The sequence below is a fragment of the Harpia harpyja genome, chromosome 12 (genome assembly GCF_026419915.1).
Source record: "Harpia harpyja isolate bHarHar1 chromosome 12, bHarHar1 primary haplotype, whole genome shotgun sequence".
Lineage (NCBI taxonomy): Eukaryota > Metazoa > Chordata > Aves > Accipitriformes > Accipitridae > Harpia > Harpia harpyja.
Window position 1 is genome coordinate 36,788,023 of NC_068951.1, and position 24,274 is coordinate 36,812,296.

The 24,274-nt window shown below is 43.5% G+C and overlaps 1 protein-coding gene across 2 annotated transcripts in view; it reads right to left on the bottom strand.

Moving 5' to 3' along the window:
* KCNMB2 (potassium calcium-activated channel subfamily M regulatory beta subunit 2) overlaps positions 1-23,427 on the bottom strand; it is a 155,317-nt gene extending 131,890 nt beyond the window's left edge. The window contains exon 1 of one of the 2 annotated variants that reach the window (XM_052804092.1): positions 23,325-23,427. In XM_052804092.1, coding sequence (XP_052660052.1) covers positions 23,325-23,362 — 38 coding nt within the window. In that variant the 5' untranslated portion in view covers positions 23,363-23,427. The remainder of the gene's footprint in view (positions 1-23,324) is intronic. The other variant, XM_052804095.1, reaches the window with a different exon arrangement.
* Between the last annotated feature and the right edge of the window lie 847 nt (positions 23,428-24,274).

The following is a 24,274-nucleotide window of genomic DNA, read 5'->3' on the forward strand; positions in this document are numbered from 1 at the left end:
GCAGCAGAAAGCCTCATCTTGGGCCCCCGGTCCAGCTTAAAAGCTTTTGTCTTGGAGGCGGGGAGCCTTGCTAAACTAGTCTGACCCATTCCAAGGCTGCTCCTAACAAGTTCCAGCTGCAAATCCTTCCCTCACTCAATTGTGGCTTGGTGGGGTAAGGGAAAAAGGCAAATTTTCCTCTTCCAGGTCAGGTAAATCATTACATTTTTGTTGTCAGCTCTGAAGTGATATTTCTGAAAATGAAAGACTTTTTTTTATGAGTGACAGATTTCAGCAGGGACACTGGTAAAGTTATTCTTGATGCTAGGCTATCAACGTATTAAGTAGCCTCTTGACATCATTTATCTAAAGCAAATGGAAGTGGTGTCTGTGTTGGTACTGTTTATATTGTTCTTACAAACTTACTTAAAGCTCCTAGCTAATTCATTATTCGGGGAGTCTAATGCAAGGCAGCAGGTACTACGGTTCCCCTGCAGAGTCTATTTTCAATATTAATTATCTTGCTGTGCGTTAAGTAGTTTTTGTTTTTGCGTTAAAAGGTTTATGAAGATTAGATGATTAAAATGATAAAAACTAATTTTCTCAAGCATAGCCACTCTACAGCAGTCAACTGGAAAGAGGAAATTATGTGCACTTAGTTGTCTTGGAAAAATGGCACTATAACTAAATTATCATATGAGGGGGAAGGGAATAGTGGGAAAGGTTGTTTTATCACAAATGTTGTTGCCGTCCTGCTGGCCACACACTTGTGCTTGTGTTGATGAGTCTGCTGCTCATTTTCATTCCCAATAAAGCAGATTTTTGTCTGAGAAATTAATTTCAATATATGACAGGAATGGCTATCACTTGCAAACATACCACATGTGCTGCAAAGCTAAGCTCGATGTGACAGCAGAGTATATTTTAATTGCTCTTTGAGGAGGAGGGGGGCTAATGAAACATCTCTGGGGCCGGGTCTGGTTTCATGGCATTAAGCTGGGCTGCAGTACAAGTGCTTCTTACAGGGCAGCTGTTACTGGAGGATGATCTTACGGTGAAAGGAATCTCTTTTACAAACACTGTTACTGTGCCTCGGGTCCCTAGCTGCAAAATGATGAGGAAACTCTGAAGGAGAAGGATAAGTCACAGCCTTACCTTCTGTGAGACATTGTTATTAGTCTGCTAATGCTGACAGATATCTGGTTTCACTCCTTTGCTCTTTATCCCCCGTGACATCCAGAGGGACTCTGCAGAGCTGTTATGGCTTATTAAAATATATTGCTAAATTTGGGGCTGTTGGACCTCAGCAGATTTGTTGGTTTTAATTTTGGCCTAATAATGAACCCTGAAGTGAGGATCGCTTGGTTAAGAAAGTTCTATCTATCCCTTTCTCTTTGAAACCCGTGGAATTGAAGCGCGGTCTGAGCAGCGCAGTAGAGGTGGGTGCAGCTATGGGAGCCTGCCCTGCGAGGCTGCCGCCCCGAAGAGCCCACGCTGCAGTTTTCTGCCCTCTCGCCACGGTCGCATCTAACGTGGTTCCCGCTCTCACCTCTGCTGCTTCCATGGCAGGACGCGTAGGTTGGGTGAGAGAGGGCAAAGTGACCCCGGGCAAACCAGCAGCGATGCCGTCCCCATAGAGAGCGCTTCAGATCGTGTCCTCTGACCCTGGCAGAGTATCTTTCCCCCGCGCCCCTGTTATAAACATGGTGACTTTTAGCAGCATAAAATGTTTTGCTATAACAAAGTTTCCTGCCTGTCAGGTAGAGGAATCTGCACAGAATTTGCTAATGCTAAATCCATGGGAATTCAAGTCACTGTTATCATTAGCAGTAGTCACCCCCGTGGCACATGTGAGGATGAAACCAAAAGAGCAAAAGGTGCTTTGTGAGATACAGTGTAAGCCAAGAAGCTGAGGACAAGCAGGAGAATTGCTCTGGTTATTTTGCATGTTGGATATATCCATTTTCTGCGGTCCTGTGGTGGTTTCTGTGTTTTGAGACACTTTCCTTCAATGACTAGCACTCTAAATATCATTTTTTCTACGAGGCTGTTGTCATTAGTGTTATGAACTGTTATATGTTGATATCATGCTGCCTTTTCAATGTCCTAGAATTTATTATGGGTATTAGAGACGCCCATGTTTATCCGTTTTACACCTTCATTATCTGATCTAGCCCCATCATTACTACCAGATACATACAATGGTATTATCACTGTTGTCTTGTTTCATTATAATTCCCATTTGTTTAGTGCTTTATTTCTAAGAAATAATTTATTAGAAAACATGCTGAAGCAAAATCAGCCCCTATATTACATATGTTTGAATCTCAGGCAGTTGACAGAAAACGTCTGTGACTCAGAGGTGGCACGGTGTCTGTTTTAGGCCAGTGTTAGTAGACTGGGCCAATGAGCACACTTAATGCTGGATCCTGAACAGCCTCTGAGAGCCTAAAATACCTGTAGTGGATACATCAGTCTCCTACACGTCCACAGTGAAGGTTCCTCCCAGTGCTAAATATAATCTCTGTCCTCAGAAAATGAGGAGTTTGTCTTATTAATATATGTCCCACCTACAGTAATACTGACTGATGTGTATTTGATCTTTTTCCCCTAGTTCTCCTGAACTGAGCCTGTATGTTGTGTGAGGCTACGTTGTCAGTTGTAGAGAGGGGAAAGGAGAGAAAGGAGGGGGGGAAGCAGGATGCAGCTGCCTCTGACTAAGATGGACCCGTCATGGTGGCAACTGTTAAGATTTTTATGTTGAGAAGGATTTTAAGGATCAATTAAATAGAAAGTAAAGCTGAGATGAGAATGCAGAGAGGAAAGGGGCCAGAAAGACAGCTGTGACACGTCTGACGTGAGGGGGCTCTTGATTAAGGAAATGGCCTGTCCACATTCGGCAGAGAAAGTGCACTCAGAGCCTAGGACAACTCGCTGAATATCCTGCCTGAGAGAAAGCATTGAAAAAGCTGACCTGAATCCATTTTTAGCGGTAACTGTTCTTCTAACTGGAAGTGTTTTCTGGCTACAATGAAGTGGCACTCAGCTATGAGCAGGTTCTGCTTTGCTGGACTCTCACCATGTCAGTTCTCAGCCATCAGTGTAAGGCGGTGTGATGCCACCGACCCTTGGAGAAAGACAGCCTTGGCTTGCTCAGCAGCCCTTACCTCTGACAGCATGAGGTAGCTCATGGCAGTCTTTGGCCACATGTAACACAGAGTTACAGGAGGTCTTGCAAGAGCACCTGCTGCATTAAAAGCAGATAATTATCTCTGTGTTTTAGGGAAGCTTACAGTGAGTCTGAGTTACTAATCCCAAACATACCACTTCATCTATGTTAAAGGCTGGAAGGGAAAACTCATTTCTCAGCTTGCAAGGTGTCATTAATAAATCAGCCCATGGAGAAAATACCAGAAACAGTGTTTTGGAACAAATGATTAAAAAAGTATATTTCATCCAGCAAGTAATTATTACACCCGCTGATATTTGTTAAGATATAATTCAGTGAAGAATAAAACGTGTGTTTCTGCTATAAGTTCTGGCTTGATTCCCACAGATACCAATCCTCAATCTTCAGCCAAAATTTGCTGAGGCATCGTCTGACACAGAAAACGGACTCTGAGCTCTAACATAAAACCTAATTACAGGAGGTACTGCAAGGCAGGGCAAGAGATGATGCTTGTAGTGCTGAAGAAGGCAGGGTTTGGTACCCATTCTTTTCCAGCAAAAAAATACCAGATATCATTAACACTGCCTTAGATGCAGAACATGCACACAGACACATGCACACTCCAGTATTGAAAAGCATAAGCAGCTTTCTCTCCTCTTCACTCAAAACCCAAATGCCTGCAGCAAAATCAACAAATACCATAAAACTTAGAAATAACGTTCCAGTTCCCAATGCAAGGAAACTGTGGTGTGTGTATGTACACACAGGGGGAAGTGTGAGGATCTGGCTAGTAGGCAAGAAGTCAAAATTGATTCTACACAATATAATCTTTTGAAAGCCCGTCCATCTATTCATCAGGACCTGCCTTGTGTCTGGGCAGTGATGGCAGCTGGGTCAGTCACTGCAGCAATTCCCATCTAGGGACAGCAGGATATTATGGGTGGCTTATGTTTCTGCAGGCATTATGACCTCCGGCATCAGGACTGGATTCCCCAGATGCCTTTCCCTGCTTAGCCCTCAGGAAGCTGCACTTTGCTGACAGTTTTGCCTGGAGGCTGTGTATTCACACAAATGGGAAGTTTGCCATAGGCTATATGAAACAGCATAGGAATGAAGGGGGCTGGCAAAGGCAGGTTAACAGCATGGCTCTGAAACGGGCTGGAGGCAAGCAAAATGAACTTTCGTGTGGGACCTGCTCAAAATTGAAGGCTCGGGCTGCCATGGCAGTAGCGTGCGGGTAGCAAGAACAGTCAGCGGCTGTGTTCAGCAAAGTACCAGCTCCCAAATAGTGTCCAAGCATGGACCACAGGCTGCGTCACGAGTGAACACAGGTACCCGCTCTCAGTGTTTAGCTTTCATCACAACGGCATAAGTGACATGAAGCAAACGTTAACACACGTGTTAGAGAGAAATGAGAAACGGGATCTCAGTTCTCCAACAGGTGCAGGGAATCTGCCTACCGCTTTGTCTGGAAGGTGGTATAGGCTGTAAAGTACCTCTGCTCCCTGCTGTTTCTCAAGCACTATTTCTCATCTGGGACACGGTTTGACATTGCAGAGAAGTGGGTAGGACCCATTCCTTTGCAGGTTTGTCTCCCTGCTGTGCCGTTGTCTGTATCTGCCCAGGACCTCGTATCCACAGTTAGATATTCCTGCTGGATTGCCTGGACACTGCTGCAGCTGGGAAGTGTCTGTGTGGTTCCTGTCAGGGACTATTTTCTATACAATGAAGTGGTGACAACTAAATGTACCAAGGTTAACAAGGCTTCTCCTTCCCTGAGGTATATGCCTCCTGTATCTCCTAGGATCACCTGTGTCAGACTATGCTGCAGAAGAGCATCTTCCAATCGCTCCCATCACTGCACCCTACCATCACACTCTGCCACCCAACTAATTCTCACTGCATGTCTGAGACCTTCTCATTCTATGAGCAGCATCACATAATCCTCACACATCAGCATGCAACAGCCACCAGAGATCACGTATAGGCATTAAATGCTTTTGTTGAGAGGAGGGTTCCCAGATGGAAAAATTAAAGAGCCATTCTCCAAGGTTTGTGCCTAATCATGCACCATCCCTTCATTAAGCTGGGATTAATAATTCAAAGGAAATACAGTCTCCTGTAGGCACTTTCAGAGAGGCCCCATGAACCAGATGAAGCAAGGTAAACTTATACAGTCTTCTTGCTTCTTTCTTTCTGCAGTATGTATAGTAATAAACCCCTTATATAAGTATACACGTACTATCAGGGATGCAACACGAACTTTGTTAGTTCTCATTACCCAAGGGCAGGCAGATCTGTTATTTACTGTTTCAGTGCTCGCAGCATATTTGTGGGATGGTGTTAAGGGTTCATCTGGCCACAAAGAATTCATGCTATATCATGCACAGCAAAGGATACACACAAGACCACACTCTTAATACAGTATCTCTCTACAGGTGGTGAGACAAAATTACCTTCCTTGATTGTCCCAGCTGGCATGGGATCAGCTGGGTAATGAACACCTTAAATTTCCATTCCTGGGGGCATCAGGAAAGGAGGAACAACACTTTACCTTAATGCAACGTGAAAATCATAGTATGGCAGTGAAGAGGAAAACTGTGAGGTTGCCCTCGGGAAATAAGGGAATATTTGTCACTCATTTAGGAAACAGCCGGATGAGACTCACAGATTTGCTAAATGTCTGAGTGAACTTCCTAGAGGAGAAGCAATCGATATGCTTTCTGGTACATGTTCTAATTTTCCATCATTGCTTAGCGCATTATGGTAAGCTTATGGTGGTCATGACATGCTTTGTGATAGTGATCAATATCTAATTAGGCAAAATGTTAATTTGTTAATGCCTGAAGCTTTAAGCCTCACCTTCAAGCATCAGCCCCATGTGCATTACTCTTCTCTGTGGAATCACTGGTATTCTTGTTCTTGACCTAACAGGGTTAACTCCTATCATGACAATGCCATTAGATATCTCAGTTTAACCTCTTTTTTCCTTTGCGTGAAAAGCTAAACTACAGCTGTTGCTTAGTCAAAATGTGATGCAGAACGTTCTGCTCAGGCTTATTCCCTCTGCTGCAATCACTGCAGGAAATACGGACGGATAGCCTTGCCCTGTGTGCTGGTTTACACAAGAATGAACAAGACGTTTTAAAAAAAAAAAAAACCAGCACTTTCTGGTGATCCAGGACTGCTGCAGTTTCCTCCTGCAACATGAGGAAGTTCCTGCCATCGCTTTCCCTTTCCCTTTCCTCCTGCCGGGAAATCCATTGCTGGTTGTAGAGCAGCACCTAGAGGCCCTGGGCTGGAGATGGCAGCAGGGTGGCAAGCTGTCGGGGACAGCCCCTGCCCCGAGGAGCCTGCACCTGGGGGCACAGGGGGCTAAAGAAGGGTGCTGACGGGGTCCCAGTGAGCCCCCACAAAGCTCTGGGGCTCAGGGAGACACTGCCATTTTCCTAGCGTCACAGGGGATTTGGGGATGAAAGCGGAATGGACCCAACCTTCCTGCATCTCAGGAGCGTTCCTCCCTTCCACATTCAGACCCACCAGCTCTGTGAGACCTATCGGAGCCGCTTTCAGGGGGCGGGGGGATCCTTCTGATCACTCACCTGCACACCAGGGAAGGGGAAAAGTCAGCCAGTTCGTACTTGGATATATGCCTCCTTCCCTTGTTAAACCAGAGGTGCCCCGTTGGCGATACCTGCACCCCCAGCCTGCCTGTACCCCTCTCCCTGCCCACTTCCCCCGGAGCCTCTTCTCCGTCCCCTGCTCCTCTGCCTGCTCTGTTCTCTGGCGTGTCTCTGCCACCGCTCCAAGGCAGCCCCAGGATCTCCAGGGACAAGTTACCCTAGAAAAAACCTGTAAACAGCTCTGCCCCGTGGAATGGAGGCTCTCTGGATGGAAGAGATCACCACCTTATCACTGAATAATCCCTCTCACTATAGGGGAGAGCTTTTTCCAAGTAAAGAGGGTTTTTTTGGTGTGTCTATAGATCTTGATATAATACAGTTAAAACTTCTGTGGGGGTTGGACATGTCATCTGACCCTGACTTGGCCAAGGAAGGGAGAATCTGCCATTGACGCTGACATGGTTAGCTGTTAGAAAAAGCTCCCCTCGCTGCTCACTGGAGCTCAACTGGCTGCTTCTTCCAGCTGTTTTTCCAGGCACCTTGTTCTGAAAGATTAAACAGTTCTTTATGACCGATATTTTCCTCTCATGAAACTACTTTTGTGTTCAAATTAAGTCACTTCTCTGTCTGACTATAGCAGTTATATAAGCTAAGAAACAAATTTGTCCTCTACAGCCTTTTGTCATTGCTATGGATCTGAACTGGCTTTGGTATTTAAGCATTCATGAGAAAACATGGATGCTAGAAATAGTGCAGCAATTTAGTATAATGCTATATATGGAGGTAACAACACTTCCTCCAATTAGTCTTAATTTCCTTATTAATATAGCTGTGAAGCTCAGCCTGCCTTTGGTGTCTGCCTTGGAGAGACACTCGTTTTCACTCTGAGTTTAATAGGGGAAGCTCTGAGTGAAGGGGTGGAATTAGGGGAGGATAAGGAGATCTGAGGAGAGTCAGGTCAGTCCAACCCTTCACAAGGGGCTGGGGCACATGACTGAGATTTAAGATTGTAGTTAGCTTCTGGCCAGGGAAAGAGGTCTCAAACATTTGAACAAGGGGATGAGATGGCTGTTTGCCACCTGCTCTCCAAATAGAGCTGTGCTGCTTCTCTATTGGGGGAAATGAGATAGGGATGAGTGGAAGAGACAAACTCGATCCCTTGACCGGGAAAGCTGGTGAGTACATGGGAGACCTCGCCTCGCCTCTGCCTGTCACTGCTGGGGCCAGTGGTGGGTTCATCCTCTCACCCTGTGGGCTGAGCCATTCCCGAGTTGCACGGCTCCTGCAGTGAGGGCTGTGGCAAAAGCTGAGCTGGTGGAAGGGCTCTGCACAGGACAGATGGGCAATATGTCTGTAAACAGATACAAGTTAGAGCAGACCAGCTTTTTGTGTGCAGACATGCTTTTCCAACCCTTTCTATTGATGTTATTTTAAGCTGGGCCTAATCCTAGCATAGACAGAACAACACTAAGGACAGAAACATCCCTTAAGACAGGCCCTCAGTTCTATGCCACATCTTTTTGGCTTTCCTTTTCACCCAAGGTTTTCCCTCTGTGGCTGATGGCAAGTGTCATTAATGCTGTCTAATTAATGGTGTCTAGGAGGTGCGGCTTATTTTCATATTCCGTTTGCACAGGACCTTTGACAAATGTATGAGTACATATTAGAAGACAAACCTGGAATAAAACGGGCAAACAGGCAATAGAGACATAACCAGAGAGAACGAGAATGGAAGTCATTTTCACAAGTGAGACAAGTCCCTCACTGCTGCCCTGCCAGAGAGACACCTTGCTTTTTATGCTTTCCTTATAACCAGTTGCTTGCTTTCACCCTGTTTTATTTTCCTTCATCTCCCATTACCTTCAAGTTACACAAGCTGTGGTTAGGCTTTGTACAAAAGCTTTTATGCAACACAGGTGTTGCAGAAACTTAGTATTTTCACCGTGCCCTGCCACAATCAAGCTAGCAAGCTAATTCATCACAGCTCTCCCTGTGCCTGACAAGCTGGAAGGTAGTGCCTTTAGATGTCAGTGCTCGTAATGGTGATTGTATTTTCACTCGCTGGTTCATAATGTGCTGGTCACCAACCCCAAATAAGCAGGGAACATTTCTCACTCCCGCAGCCGTTGCTGAATCATTAGCCAATCTCCCTGTGTACTTTTGGCAGCTTCTCGCTTCCTCCACAAAGGGCTTTTGGCCACAGAGGGTCCTAGGGCAGGCTGAAGGTGGTGGGGTCACAGCACTGAGGTGTGATTACTGAAGAAGAAGGTGCAATCCCCCTCACCCTCATGTGATGAGCAGCAACATCATGCAGATCTACAAACTCCTTGCTCCTTCATCAAAACCTGATATTCCAGCAGGAAGTGGCGTGTGGAGCCCAGCAGGATAGCAGGACTAGCATAGTAATTAAAGCACGTCAGCAAGCAAATTTATCGTTAATACACATGAATAAGACTCTGTGCAGGTGGAATGCTTTGGAAAGAACAGGAATGTAGAGGTAGGCCTGAGACTGTCGCTTGCTCTCCTACTTGCGCAGCACCATTGGGAGCCCTCTTTCTTGCTCTTGAGAGCAGCATAATGCAGGGAAGGATTTATCTCTGTTCCCAACTTTCAAAAGGATAAAATTGGTAGAATGAGGCTTTGATTCCTGCTCCACTGTCTAAAAAGCTGAGGTCTGTGACTAGTTGTCTCTTTCTGGGAGAAGAGAGATGGCTCAATCCCATTTTCTGTCCAACTAGCTCCCCCAAAGCACATTCTGCATTAACCAAAGTTTTCCTTACCACTGTACCTACAGTGCCAGCACCTAGCTGGTATCCTCAAGTGAGCATCTTTGCTACTGCAACCATCCTTAACCTATCAGGAAAAAACCCCTCCTTCTGTAATCTAAGTCTAAACTATTGATCTAGAGGGAGGACGAAGAGGGCTGCAGGGAGATATTCTCAGCAGATGAAGTTGCATAACTGCAAAAAAAAGCATGTTCTGTGCAGGCCTAGGCACTGGTCTATAGAGAGGCCAGGTCTGGAAGTAACTTTACTGATGCTAATAAATCAATATGAGTGTGTATGTGATCAAGACCTATGCAAATTGATAAGGGCAACTAGCCAGCTGGTGCGTGTCAGTGTAACTCCGCAGAATTTGATTTGCACCAGTTGGTCAGCTACTGACCATAAGGCCAGAAGCGTACGTGTGCCACAGGGTGTGAGTTGCTGCAAAGTAGGGGCCCTACAGAACTCCGCTCACCAGATGCTTCGTGGAGTCCATTAATTGCTTAAAGAGCAGATGAGCTGTTTGAGCGTTTCCTCAGGAAACACGGAAAGAAGCAGAGCAGAGCATTTGGAGGGGAGTTTCATGGGCACATCAGGGCAGCCGTGGAGGAGCAGCTGGTGGGCAGCAGGTGGGCTGGGCAACGGGACGCAGCGGAACGGACTCTGCCTGCACACACCACTTGACATTAATTATACCTCTTGGACTTCTGCATGCTCCTTGAAAACTTCTGTGGGAGATCTGGCATGGCACTATTTTAACTCTTTGAACTGTGGTAGAGATGCTTGTCTGGAAACTACGCTAACGGGAAAATCTACAAAGCATGTCAGTTTGTTTTCCAGACTGTAGGAGATCTTGTTTGATTTTTTTTTGGTATGTATTAGGTCTCCCTATTTTCAGTGAAACAGGCGCAAGTAATAGCTGTCTTGCTCAATGTCATGAATGACTATTGAAGTCAGTGAAGTCAGCACTGGCTGTGAGAGCCATTTCCCTCATTGCATTAATTCTGATGTGCAAGATTTCATTAAATACAAGAAAACAGATGTTGACTGAGTGTTGCAAAGCCTCTCCTAACTGCAGTTATTCCTTCTTGTCCTTTATTTATAAACTGAATCCACACTAGAACTGTACGTGTAGCAATTGACTTAAAAAATGACAGTAACCGATATCTTTGCAAACTCACAAATAAGAATGATTTAGCCTCCAGAGAGGGAAAGATTGTATTTGGTATTCTAAAGGTGGAGGTCTGAAGCCCAAACCTTGCCTAGGGTCTCTCCTGCTACCTGTGTAAGAGCCAGGAACAAAGTCAGATCTCCTGTACTCCAGCCCAACCCTGTAACTATAGGGCTATTCTCCAGTCTCGTACTCCTGTAAGCCATTACTCTATAAACATGATAAATAGACTGGTAGAAGTGTTTAACATTTAATATTTCTAGAGTATAATCATTCCAGCCTCTCTTGGCAGCAGAAACATTACTCTTATGTCAAAGATGGGGAAACTGGGACACAGTGCTTTGTCCAAGCTTGTGGGACTGTTAGGATCAGAGTCCTACAGCTCTGGACCCTGGCCCCAGGTCAGTCCTATGAATTATGTTGCCTGTCAGTGCTAGCTACTGCCACTGAATTAAATAATAGCTTAGTGGAAGAGGAAAATTAAGCAGTACTGACAAGGGAGACAAGATATGCTTGTCAATGAGATTTGAAAATTGAGACAGAGAGTTGATTAGGTTCGTATCACCGTGCGATCTAGAGATGCTAAACAACCAGCTCTCCGCAGCCACGCTGGTGGGAATATCGACCAGATGGAATTGCTCCTCCTGAAAGGCAGTAACACATTAGTACTGCAGTGCTGCTTGGAGGGTGTTATTTTGTCATGGGAGGAAGGAAATAAACCTTTCTTTCGCTGACCCTCAAAGTCTTAGGAAAACCTCTGTGCAAGAACATGGTACTTAAATTTTCCTTGACTATTTTGCAAAGAAGATAGTGTTAGAGAAGCACATGGAGACACAGTGGAAGAGAGAAAGTTTATAGGTAACAACCCTACTGTTATTACAATGAACACATCTATACTGTGAGGCCACATCTATGTTGTGATGGGGTGAACTGCAGGAAAGATAGTGTTTGAGCGTGCTGAGTCCCAGAGCATGACTGCTCCTGTCCCTGGCACACGCTGCACCTTGGCTGTGGTTCAGATGTGCTGGATGGAGGAGAGACTCTTCAGGTCCTGTGGCTGAAGGACGCTGGGGCAGATCAACTGCACTCAAGATTTCCCCTTCCAGACAACTCTAGGGAATGTCAGATGACAACGGAGTAGAGTGATCTTGACAGTAGGCTGAGAACTGCAATGAGCTGATAAGTGGTAGAGGCACGGTGAGAGAGAGACAAGGGTGTGCATACACCCACACACCAAACTTGCAAGACGCAAGACAGAGAAGGAGGATTATGGATGATGAAACTTTTTGGAATACTGGTTTTCCAAGAATGTTTATCTTTGCTACGATGCTCCCTCTCCAATTACATTACTAATGCTTTGTTATGTGAAATCTAGTTTCAGCTGACTCACGTACTGTATCAAAGAAGGCACATCATGAATTGGTGTGTCAGCCTGGTGAACTGAAGAGGAAAAAAAATAATATCCCTATTTCTGAAAACTGTCTTTAAAAAAAAAACCCTAAACCCTACACAAACAAAAATACCAAACAAGCTGCCTTCATAAGTCATTGCTTACAACTGTATTACCAAAAGGGAAGGGTATGGTGCTGAGACATGGTGGTGAGGGTCTGGATGAGGTGGAGATGCTAATTTTATTCCCTGTCCTACTGAAGTCCTAAGGACAATGAAAGGCAGCAGTGACAGCTGCCTCTCTGTACCCACACACGTGTCTGCCTACCAGTTCTGCCTGACTTAATGGGGCAACTGGAGTCCAGCAGGATCATCTCATGGTGAATCCTCTGCATTTCACATTAGGAAGTATTGTCTGCAGCTCTGTTCCCCTCTACAGACCCCACTGTTGCTCAGTAATGGCCCAGGTGGAGATGAGCGAGCTGAATAGAGCTGCATTGCTAGTGGAAGTTTGCCTCCTCCCTTCCAAACTGCAAAAGCACGTTTTGTTGGAATGGAGGAGATTATGGGCTATTTACAAACATCCCAGCTTCCAAGGTTTTGGAAAACCTTTCAACAAGTTTCTTTGGTTGCCGAAAGCTCTTTCTCAAAGCACCCAGCCTTTCTGGCAACCTGCTCTGCCTTTAGTGCTGTTGTAATCCTGTTTCTCCCATGATTATTAATCTGCAGAGAGCAGAAGGGCTCCTTGCTCTGCCTGTCTGCTGCTGGAGGTGCTCCTGCTGACCAGGGTAGAAGTGTGGGCTCTGGCAGCCCTGGCAATGGCTCTGCTCGGCAGACCTTGGGTGGCCAAGGGGGACATAGCACGTGGAGTTGGAGGCAGTCAGGCTACCAAAAGCTTTCTGGAAAATGAGCAGTATTTCTGGATGACTGGGCCCAGTGGTGAATTTATAGGGCTGCTCTTCTGCCTCAAAAAGGAACAGCAGAGAAGCGGGGCTGAGGGGGAAAGGATCAGCATTGATCAAGCTGACAGTTCTGCTAATGTCACTGTGGACACAGCCACTCTCCTTTTCTTTGCCAGCAGCAACTTAAATAATAAGATGCAGATGGAGAAGGAGGGAGTGTCAGCACTGGGCTACTCACAGTGCTGTTGGCAGTATTTAGATGAGAAACTGGTGGTGTGATGGATGGCCATGATGCAGAGATACATAGTGATCAGTGCTCTGGAAACGCAGGCAGATTAAGTAGGACTGTGCCTGACTAGTCTGAAGGTGACTCTACCAAGAGCCAGTTGTTAGATGCTAATCGCTTTTTGTCCCTCACAAATAATATTTGTACTGAACTCAGCTGTGGGTACAACAGTTCTTGCAAATAAGTTGGCAGATGCTGCTTTCCCACTTTGGCCTAGATCTGCATGCTGTGCTGCTCGCTGGGCTCTAGGCTTCAAAGGCAGAGAAGAGCTGGTTTGGTCCTGACCAGAGCGCGACAAGCCAAGTTGCACTTCAAGCCTTGGCAGAGCTGAGTGGTCCAGTTGTCCTGTCTCCATGCCCCTGGTCCTGCACCCAGTGCCCCCACTGACAAGCCATTGTACAGGCTAGCTGAATGGCACTCTTGTCACACCATGGTTTGAAGATAAACTCAATTCTCAAACTCTATATAGAGTCTTTTTTCCAAATTTTACCTTCCTTCTGGCAGTGAAGGATGATCTATACAGCTCTGACTAAGCACCTCTAGCTTCATGACCTAGTGTAAGGCAGCATGTGACTGGCTGGTCTGGGATGTACTTGCAAGCTGTTGTAAGATGGGATAGTCTTTGTCATCTTCACAGACACCAGTGAGGGCTTGAATGAATAGGGATAATACCCAGGTAAGGAATGTGAACTATGGCGACTGTGCCCTGTACCTGTATCAGGCCTGATGATTGAAACTAAATCTTTTACATCCACTGTTTTAACCCTAAACCCCTCCTTTAGAGAAGGAGGAGGGGGATGTAGAAATAGTGTCTGGCCTGGCTACTGTACTGTGTACATTATCATCAGCGTGTGGATCTGTACACTAAGAGTTCATAAGTGTTTTTACCTGCAGTTAGGGACAGCGTCCACCAAATCCTGTATTTCACACAGTGGCTCTTAAGTGTTACATTAGACTGCTGGACTTGGATTTAGGTCTCATTCCATCCATTTTCATGGACAGGTTCAGAGTAAGTGAAGTGTGTTTCTGGTTTTATAAGCTTGATTTGTATTGTATACAGTTAGCTGTGACAGGCAGCTCTGAGAAGAAGCATTTGTATAAATACCCGGACATCATTAATTGGATCCCTATCTTCCCGGTCATTATGAAGAGGTGATCTTCTGACATCTTTCAAAACACCACATCAAGCTATTTCCAAGGAGGTTTCTGCTTGGAAATGAGGATAAAGCTTTAGTTTTAATTTTGTAGGTGTTAAATTGAATGTTAATAACATCTCCAACACTAAGCTTTGTATATAGAACATTATGGATATCTATCTAGTGTTTCCAATTAGCCAGGGGCACTGTCTTTGCTGTCTGTTTCATCCAAGGACACAAGTAATTCGTTAGGACAGCAAATTGCCTTCCACTCTTGCAAATTAGCATTAGAACATCACTATAGAAATAATCCATGCTATCTGGATTATGGCAATGAAATCGCTATAAACGAAAGCTGTTTTCTGAACTAATATTTAAGGAAGATGAGCGAGAGATATATACATGAGGGGCATTACTAAATAGATTTCAGTATTTATTTTTCTGAAAGAGGTTCTTTGTCTCCTGAAAGGGTAATGTACATCTATCGTGCAAGGAGTTTCCTTAGAGGGTTTAAATGAAGAGTGAAGCTTTAAGAACAAAGTGAAAATGGAAAAAGAAATATACTGCCATGGGAAGCTCAAAAATGAGGCACTTGGGGTTTCAGAGAGTTATCATTAATCCCCTCCTGCCCCGAGGGCATTCCTGTGTGACCATCAAAATGACACACATGCAGCTGCCTGGCAGTTTGCCGCATCTCTAGGTTTGATGGACTTTGCTCTGGGGATGGCTAAACCTCCAGCTGTTCAGAATGGCAGTTTGTTTTCCTCAACAAACGTGCTCAGATGTTTATTTGACCTATCTGAATCCACAAAAGTAGATTATAAATTGTTTCAAATGTTCTTTCAACACCTTTTCCTTACCAGAACCTCAAAACACAAGTGGCCGTCAAAACCTGAAAGCCTGTCCTGCCTGAGCGCTGCTTTACCATTAGATTAGGATCAATAGCTGTACCGGGGGCCTGCTAGGATGGCTGTTGTACTCGTGGCTTAATAAAACATGTAATAAGGTGCACCTTATTAATACAGGGGGAGAAAACCTGGGCATGTGTCTATCTGTCTTGGTGATAAGACTGCAAAGCTCACATACGCCCACAGCACAAAGCAGTCACTAGCTGGTTCCCTGGGGCATGACAACTCATGCAGTTACGTGGTGCAGGCATATACTTTGAATGGGTAAAAGGAGGCAAAGGGTGAGTCAGAGATATACTCCAAGAGGCAAAGCAAACTCTTCAAAGTGAGCAGGAGCTCAGTGATAGAGCTGAGGGTGTGTTGGAGGAGCATCAGCCACAGGCTGGGGCTGGCGGCAAGGGCTCCTGGGAAGGTGGCATGTTTGTGTGGATGGCTGAGCTGTCAGTGCCTGAAATGGTTTGGTTCTGATCACCTCATCAGCTTGGGCAACCCCTAAATCAAGAGATTTAGAGCATTGAAAAACAGCTGAATAATAACTGACAAAATATAAGCATTGATTTTGAAAATGCTGCACAGGTATGATAGAAGAGCAGGTACGTGATGGATGACAGAGAACTGTATGAACCACCTGTTTGGCTTTGTTTGGTGTTGAGCAAAAGACGAGAGAGCGAGAAAAGGATCTTCTAATAGTACCATGAATCTTAACGGTGTAAGACACACTCAGACCACATAACATAATTCAGAGCCTCCCTTCCCACCCTATGCAGCAGCACACTGATACAGGGATGGTTGCTGAGATAATATCTGATGCCTGCAGACAAAATGTTTATTTGCTTTTATAAAAAAAGTGAGCTGGAAGCATGGCGCATGAGTGCAAACTGGGAAAGAGGACAGGTATTTCCAAAGCTACTGCCAATCCCCTTACATGGACGTGATTTGACTCCTGCACATACTCGAGAGGGACCCGTGACTCAACACGTGAATCTGAACAGAATTGCATTCACAGGTTTCTATTCATTATGACTCCTAAGCTCAAAAAATAAGAGCCTTTCAAAAACATTATTTTAAAAAGAGACCAGGAAGTGATTTTAAAACAACAACAACAAACCAACCCCTCTGAAATAATGGGAGCAGCTGGACATATTTCTTAGCAGTGAAAAACTAAAATGCAGGTATTTTCTGACTCAGATAAATCTTAAGTTTCTCATGTGAACAATTGAGACTGTAAATTTGGAGAAAGGCTGCTGCTGGAAGATGAAAGTTCGCTTGCCAGATGAGGACTTGGCTCTTCTTGCTCAAATACACACATGTTTTCAAGATTATTTGCTTTGTGATAGACAGCTCTAAATCCAGGACTTTCAATCTCTTAACAAAACTCCTGAATATATTAAATGCATGTGCAACAGACAGGATTCAGGGAAACTGAAACCTGTTGTATATCTGCCAAAAAGAACAGCACATCTGCAAAAAGGAATACCAAATTGGGATGCCTAATGCACTCAGGGCAGGAACACAGTAATTTCAGAGTATCTGGAGTAGATGCAGCATGACCTGCACTTGCAGAACTAGGCCTGGAGCCATGGCAAATCTGTCCCCAAAATGTTTGGCTATTCAGTTAGCGCACTGGAAAGTATTAAACATTTTGGATCTTCAGTTGTTTAGCTGACCAACATATGTGGGTTTGAGGCTAGGTATTGTAGCTACATGAAGTTCAGTCTGGTAAGTTGGGTAAAAACTGAAGCTGTGGTATGATGGGAAGAACTTCTGCCTCCAAAAATACAGATGAAGTCCATTCCCTCACTTAAAAGTTAATATTGTGATAGCAATACCAATACAGTGGAGGAATACATGTCACGAAAACGGTATCACGGGCTAATGTAGGCAACTGGATATTTTCTAAAAAGCTGTAAAATGGTTAGTGTTTGCATGCACAACCTTTCTTTTGCTGGGAAAGATTTCAGCTTTTCATATGTCTGAAAACACGAAGACCGGCTGTGCATGTAGCCTGTTAGCTCTCCTCCAGAGCTGGATGACTGCTCATAAAATGAAAGCAAACACTCCAAACTGGCCTCATCTAAGCCATCCTGCATTGCTTCTGTTATTTGTCAACTAATACAGGGCCAGCTGTCTAGTTAGTGAAACAGAAGCATTAAATTAGAGAAATCATAGAAAATGGAGACTGGGAGGGCCCTTAAAGGTCACTTGGTCCATCTGCTGCCCCATGGCAGGTTCAGCTTTACCTGCACCACTTCTCTCTCATTTGTCTACCCTGTTTTCCAAAATCATCAGTGATGGAGATTCCAGAATTACCCACCATTAGGTAAAAAGTAAAAGATGGGCTTCCCGAAAAATACAACTGTTCAGCTAGTAGCTTCTCTCTATGACGTTAATCTGACGTACAACACATCCATTGTGTGGTTTACTAATGCTTCAAGGAAACACGCTGCTCCTTTGGGGATGTGCAAATCTCAGCACTGGAAAATGGGAAATACATGCTAACTTTTGCCTGCAAGGTTGTTATTGGTAATGTGCATAGATGAATTTTGACTAGATGGGATTTTTGGTCTAATGTACTTGTATGGTTGCCTTCAAGACCTTAATTGTAACGAATGTGATTAGCCTACAATTCTCCAACAGAGTCTGCACTGTGATAGGGATGGGAGCGTCTTCTTCCAACCTACACAGGCCAGACAGCACACATCCTAGCAGAAGATGTTGCTGTCCCACTGGCTGCTTGCTTTAATTAACATATGGGGGCTGTTTAGTCTGTACAGTGATGAAGCATGGCCATAACCCATTATATATCCCATCTGCACTCTTTTAAACTGTCCTCAGCCTCTCCCAACATACATAATTCCACAGTTTACAGGCAAGTTACTCTATTGCTTTCATGTTTCTTTCACCGTTTCACTATTTCCAAGGCACATACTGAGAAGATCTCGTGTAGTGTCCCATTAGTGATCTCACTGAGACTACTCAGCTCTTTCTTTGCCTACCCAAGGCATAAGGTAAAGTGGACTGAACTCTGTAGTGCATCCCCCTCTTGTTTTCCTTCTACTTTTCATCCTTGAGCACATTTTTTATGGAGGGGGACAAAGTTCCTCCCAAAAGCAGTCCCCACCCCCAGGCTCAGTGCTGCAGTCATTAGGAGAAGGTTGCCACATGTTCCTTGGTGAGCCTCTTCCACACTTCAGGTCCAGTTATTTCTCCCCAGCACCTATTGGGAATGGCACCAAATTGCTTCCTTCAACCTAGCATCCTACCGGTGCTATCAAGCTGGCACCCTCATAGTGTTCAAACCAGTCAGTGCTAGAGTAACAGAACATGTAAGCATACCATCAGCACGTTATGGATTTTTTTTTTTTTTAATACCAAATGTCCACATCTTAATCCCAGCCAAATGAGCTGAACTCCTAAACACTCTTGCAGGGACTGCAAGTGGGTGGAAAGGTAGAATGTTTGTAAATGGATGAGATAAAACAGTGGGAAGAGGTTTTCACAGAAGAGGCAATTCAGAGCTAATCCCAGGCTCTGCTGCATGGCAGTGTCTCTGAATGCCCTCTTATTTAACGATGAAGAGCAATTGACTCTTGGATGTTACCATTTATGCAGTTTCTGAATTGTACTATTTATAATATGTTTTAAACATTTTTCCAAATCTGCGTACTTCACAGGAAGATGGGGGACAAACTGGCAATGGAAAGGAGCAATTGTAAACTAGTTAATAGGCCTGACTGTCATTTTTATTCAGCCTGTATGTGTAAAGCTGTTTTAAAGTAGATATAAGGAAAATGAGAATCTACCCTCTTGAACTTACGGTGTCTTTTACAGTCTGAGGAGCTAGCACTAAGCCTATACTCTCTTCTTCAGTTCGTGGAATATAAATCAGAGAATATTTAAATTTTTAAAAATTATTGTGAATCTGCTCTGCTTAACACTGGGAAAATCCATGATTCCAGTGATAGAGAGTAACAGCATAAAACTTGTTTATCCATACCAGGTACTGCAGGTTTCACCATCAATTCCTGACTTACCAGCAGCTCTCTACATCAGTTGGACTTTCTTCATAGCCTCATATTCCAGTATTTTCCTAGCCTGAAGCTTCCTAATTTGCAACATATAGCCTGATGTTGATCATACAAAACAAACTCTTCTCTGGCAGATCAAAACTCCCTGTGCCCAGCAGAGTAGACATATATGTTACTTGCTTCCTAACCCAAGACTCCTAGAGTTTCACTTTTTGGCCTCACTTAAGAAGCATTAAAATTAGAGAAGGATGCAAGTCAAAAGATTTGAGGCTCTGAGGGGTTGCACTGAAGTCTGGGTGTTTGCTGTTTGGTTGTTTTTTTTCCTGGCGGGGGGGTGTTGGCTTTTTTTTCTGGGTTGGGGGGGTTTTTTGGCTTTTTTTGAATCTTATCCAAAGTACTTGAATGTGGTAGAATTAGAGACAATGTTGAATTGCTGGCCTACCACTTGTTATCTTTTTCTCCCTATAACTTCTCCTGTTTGGTGATTGCTCTTGTTTGAGTAGTTTGGTTGAGTGCAGCTTTTGTCTGGGTATTTAAATCCCTCTCAGAATAAGGCCCCAAAGAGAGAGTTGAGGAAGAAGAAATTAAGAAGAGAAATTCCTGGGGGCAGTGAAATTGAGCTGAAATCCTACTCTCACACTCAGAACTTTCATAGATGTTTTTAATGCCTGCACATGTATCCGAAAGAACAAAATCTCTATCAGAGGGTTACCTTTGCCAGTATTTCTCAAAAAATCACCAGAAGCTTCAGATATGCAAGAAAGACTGGACATTTTCCCACTTTTTTAAACATCACAGTATAATCAGGAATAAATAGATTACTGTTGGTTTCAACATAGCGTCATACTGTCGAGAAATAAGGTGGCAGAAAAACCTTTTAGGTAAAAGCAGAAATTTCATTAAGAAACAACAACTGAAACACTTTCTTTGTTAAGCATAATTAGCAGTTCAAAGACACTTGCATTTCAAAATCTCTCCTTTGATTCTTGTCAGATGCAGAGGCAGTGATACATGACATGACATTCATCAACTAACTCTCAACATAAAAAGATGTGATGATTTTTCTCTAATTGAGGGGATGGGAAAGCAAACTTCTTTTTTTTTTAAATGAGCTTGAGAAATGATTTAAATGGCTGTCAAATATCCAGCAGCGGTTAGTAGAAAACTGGATGGAAGACTTTCAAATTCAGTTTTTGCCCATTCCCAATGTTTTTCTTTTGAAAGTATTTTACTTTCTGACATTTCAGATGTTGCTTATAGGAATAGTTTTTCCTTGTTTTTAAGATACGTCCTGTTTAAATTTGCCTGCTGCCTTCATTATGCCATTCTGACAGCTTTCTTTGGGACCAGTCAGCTCTTCTGCAGGGTATTCCATTTGAGAGGTTTCACAGTAGTTTTATTTTATTTTTGATCTTCCTGTGACTATTGAGTATTATGCTGGCCTTTTTTTTTCTAGTTGGCTGCTCTAGTGTTTCTTTCTCTTTATTCTCCACTGACTCCCAGCACATTTTTATTTTACAGGTGGATATTGTTTTGTGTACTCTTCTTTGCATATTATTTTTCTTAGCTTCTGGATTCTACAATTAGCATGATTCTGTCTTTTTGTTTTAGAAATACAGCTAGGATAACTCAGGAGCAGAGGGACTTGTGAGTATGAACTGCTCATAGCAGAAATCCAAGGTCTGTGCTCTAGCTGAGAGTTCAGGAGAGAAGGGGTGACTGGTCCTACTTCCCCTTGAGTACCTTGATGTGGCTTTGAGGACTGCAGCAGTTTATTTCCATGTGTCCAAAACCCGCCCCTTCAGATTTTACACAGACTGTGAGCAGCATTTCAAGCTGTGCAAAAAGAGAAACTGAAAAGCCAGTAGAAGTACTCACTGGTATAAATGAGTTTAAAGTCAAGGTGTGAAAATAACTATACAGGTTAATAATGATCCTACATCCCTGTTTCTTTGTATTAGTGGTTCAAAGTTCTAAACATAACCCAGGCCTGTCTTCTGGGTTTGTTCCTGACACAGGACTTTCTCTCTCTTCCCTTGTTACCAGTCTGATAGCTTGGAAGTCTAACTGCCTCTGTTTTTGTCTCAGTGCAGTGTATGAAAAGCAAACATCTGCAGCAAGAAGCATACTGGAGGCCTTGGTGGAAGAGGAAGGTTGTACTTTGGAAAAGCAAATGTTCAAAGAGCCATAGCTACTGCTTTGTGCAGAGTGACTCAGCTCTCTGGGCATGGGTTTGCCAACATAAATGCAGTTTAGCTCAGTGTTTCCACGAAACCAATGAACTGACAGTCATACTTTAAGGTCTGGTACTGCCATGTAAAAACTTCCATCAACTTTAGTGAACTTTTTTGCTATGGAAAGGGATGAATAAAGCCAGCACATTTGATTTATTATCTGTGCTATGCTGCTATGTAAAAGCAAGACTCTTGCAAGCACTGTATGAACACCCAGCCAGGGAAGGTCCCTGCCCCAAGGAGCTTTGGGTCTACATGGGAGAGGAGGTCAGGCAGGAGGAGAATGGGAGAAGCCAGAGGTAATGTGACCAACAGAGAGATAATTCATATATCCCCACTTCAAGGTTGTTGCTCTCTAACACCCTTGTAGAGCTAATGTCCTCTCGTAAGTTACATGTCCTTCATGCAACAAAATGCAACTCTGCTTTCTGGTACTTCACAGCATGAGGGAGCATAGTGTCTGGTCTATGTGAACAGAAGAAGAAACTAATCTAAAAAGCTTGTCAATTCTACAAAATATTTTGGGAAAATGTCCATTCTGTTTCATATATGAACTAACTTTGTGGTCTCTGACCGGCAATTGTTTGCTATCAATATTTTCCTAGAAAACTTTTAAACAGACATAAGATTGAATGATCAGTAAACAGTAAATAACAGTGATTTCTTTTTTGGCAGTTGGATCTGGAAACCTGGCTCTAAAAACCATGATAATGCAGTTGGAGACCAAAACTATACCATAGGTGTGCATGCAAAACTAATGTAACTTAAGTTTTGATATTAGAAGTATTCACTGAACAGTACAGAAAAAACCCTCCATCTCAGTAAATTTCAAGATTCTTAAATGATAATTTAGAAAACAGAAAGAAGGAGTGTCAAGAATATTTTGTCTTTTATTGCCTGCTCTTGATTCATATGTGGAGTCTTGTTTGGACATGAACCCCTTTCTTCTCTAAACTGAAATATTCGCCGCCTTTGTACAACACAATAAACAAGACTATTTTCATCCACCTAACTGCCAGATATGACACCCTATGAGTCAAAGATCTGCATGTCATCAAATCTTGTACTGGGTGGTTTTCCTTTAAAGACACCATTTCCAATTTATCTCAAAGTCCAGCTTAGCTCTGAGTATCTCTTTCATGCTGGTACCACCAAATTGTATCAACATTACAGGATTATGAAGTGGGATCACTTACCCTGTCAACTCTGGCTTCACATTGCTACTTCCAGCAGAGCAGGTGCTATATTTTGTTAGTTACAGAGATTCATTGTGCATCCAGAAACTGCCCTCTGCACCCTGCTTTTATAATAGGATTCAATACAGCTGAGCAAATACAACCTCTGTAATATATATGAAATACAGGAAGATAACAGGAGCAGGATAAACTCTCTGATTAGGTATAGTGTGCACAGTGAATCAGAAATACAGAGACGCTTTGCAAGATGAGGAAAGAGGAGGAGGGAAAATGTGTTTAAGGTCTGCCATGAAGGCCTAGGAAACCCTGCTTAAAGGATTTCTGTCCTAACAAACTCTGTAATCCCTACCAAAGGCCTGAACGCAGTTACAACTTCAGTATATTTCCATGCCGGACTTTAGCTAAATTCTTAACATTGCAGTCAAATAGGGGAAAAAAACCAAAACAAATCCAATGTACTAGTTGTTAATAACTTCCGAATAACAAACTGACAGCAATTCCCCAGCTCAAACAGCTTAATCAATTTGTTTCTACTTACCTCCATTTGTCTCTTGGATATTTAAAGCAAAGGCTCATTTTGTCCTCCAGATGCGGTGCTGCTGCTCAGTATTATCTTGCCGGATCATAAAAAGCTCCTGACCAAAAGGAAGAGGAAAACAATACATAAAACAAACACAGAAGCCCAAGAGGAAAGCTACACCCTAAAGACCAGCACTAATAGCAACTGCGAGACAGGGAAAGAGAGAACACTCCCAGTTACTAACTTTTTCCATTGATACATCTGTTACAAAACAATTTTGCTGCAAACTTCTCTTCCTTCTTGCAAGCAATGCTTTGCTGTGTGTGTAGACCTCAGATAAACCACATGATGAGTGTGGGGTTTGTTTTTTTTTTTTTTTTTTACCAAGTAAGCAAATTAGTGAAATATAAACTAGAAGCTCAGCTGACTGCTTTAAAAGTATAGTGCTAGGCAGTAATTATCACAAGGTGCATTTGTCCATACTTCAGATTTTTTTAAATTCAAAAGTCTTCAATGGAAGCAGAGAGTCTTATTTGAAATAACCACCTATGGGACTTTCTGGCCAGAAAGCCGTAGTGCAGCAGAGGTGAATGTTTAGATGATTAATAACTTAATTTTTTAAGAGCTTGATGGGCAGACAGGGAAAATATGCCAAACTGTCCTTGCCTCAGAGGGATTTTTAGTGCCAAAAAAGAACTGCATTGAGAAGGAGAGCTCATGATTTCACCTCTAAACACTCTAAGGCTAGAGGGATGTGCAGAGGGGCAAAGTGGGATTTACTGCAACAGCAGAAGCTGCTGGGCCCAGCTGTGTTTTCACACCCTCGCCTCCATGGATTTAAGCTTCTCCAAGCTCCAGGGCTGTTCCTTGGTGTAGGTCATAGGGTAGCTATGTGTGCGAACCCACAAAGGCTGTATGGAAACTTTTGTCACTGACATTTAATATGTGGCTTGGAACAAATAACAAAT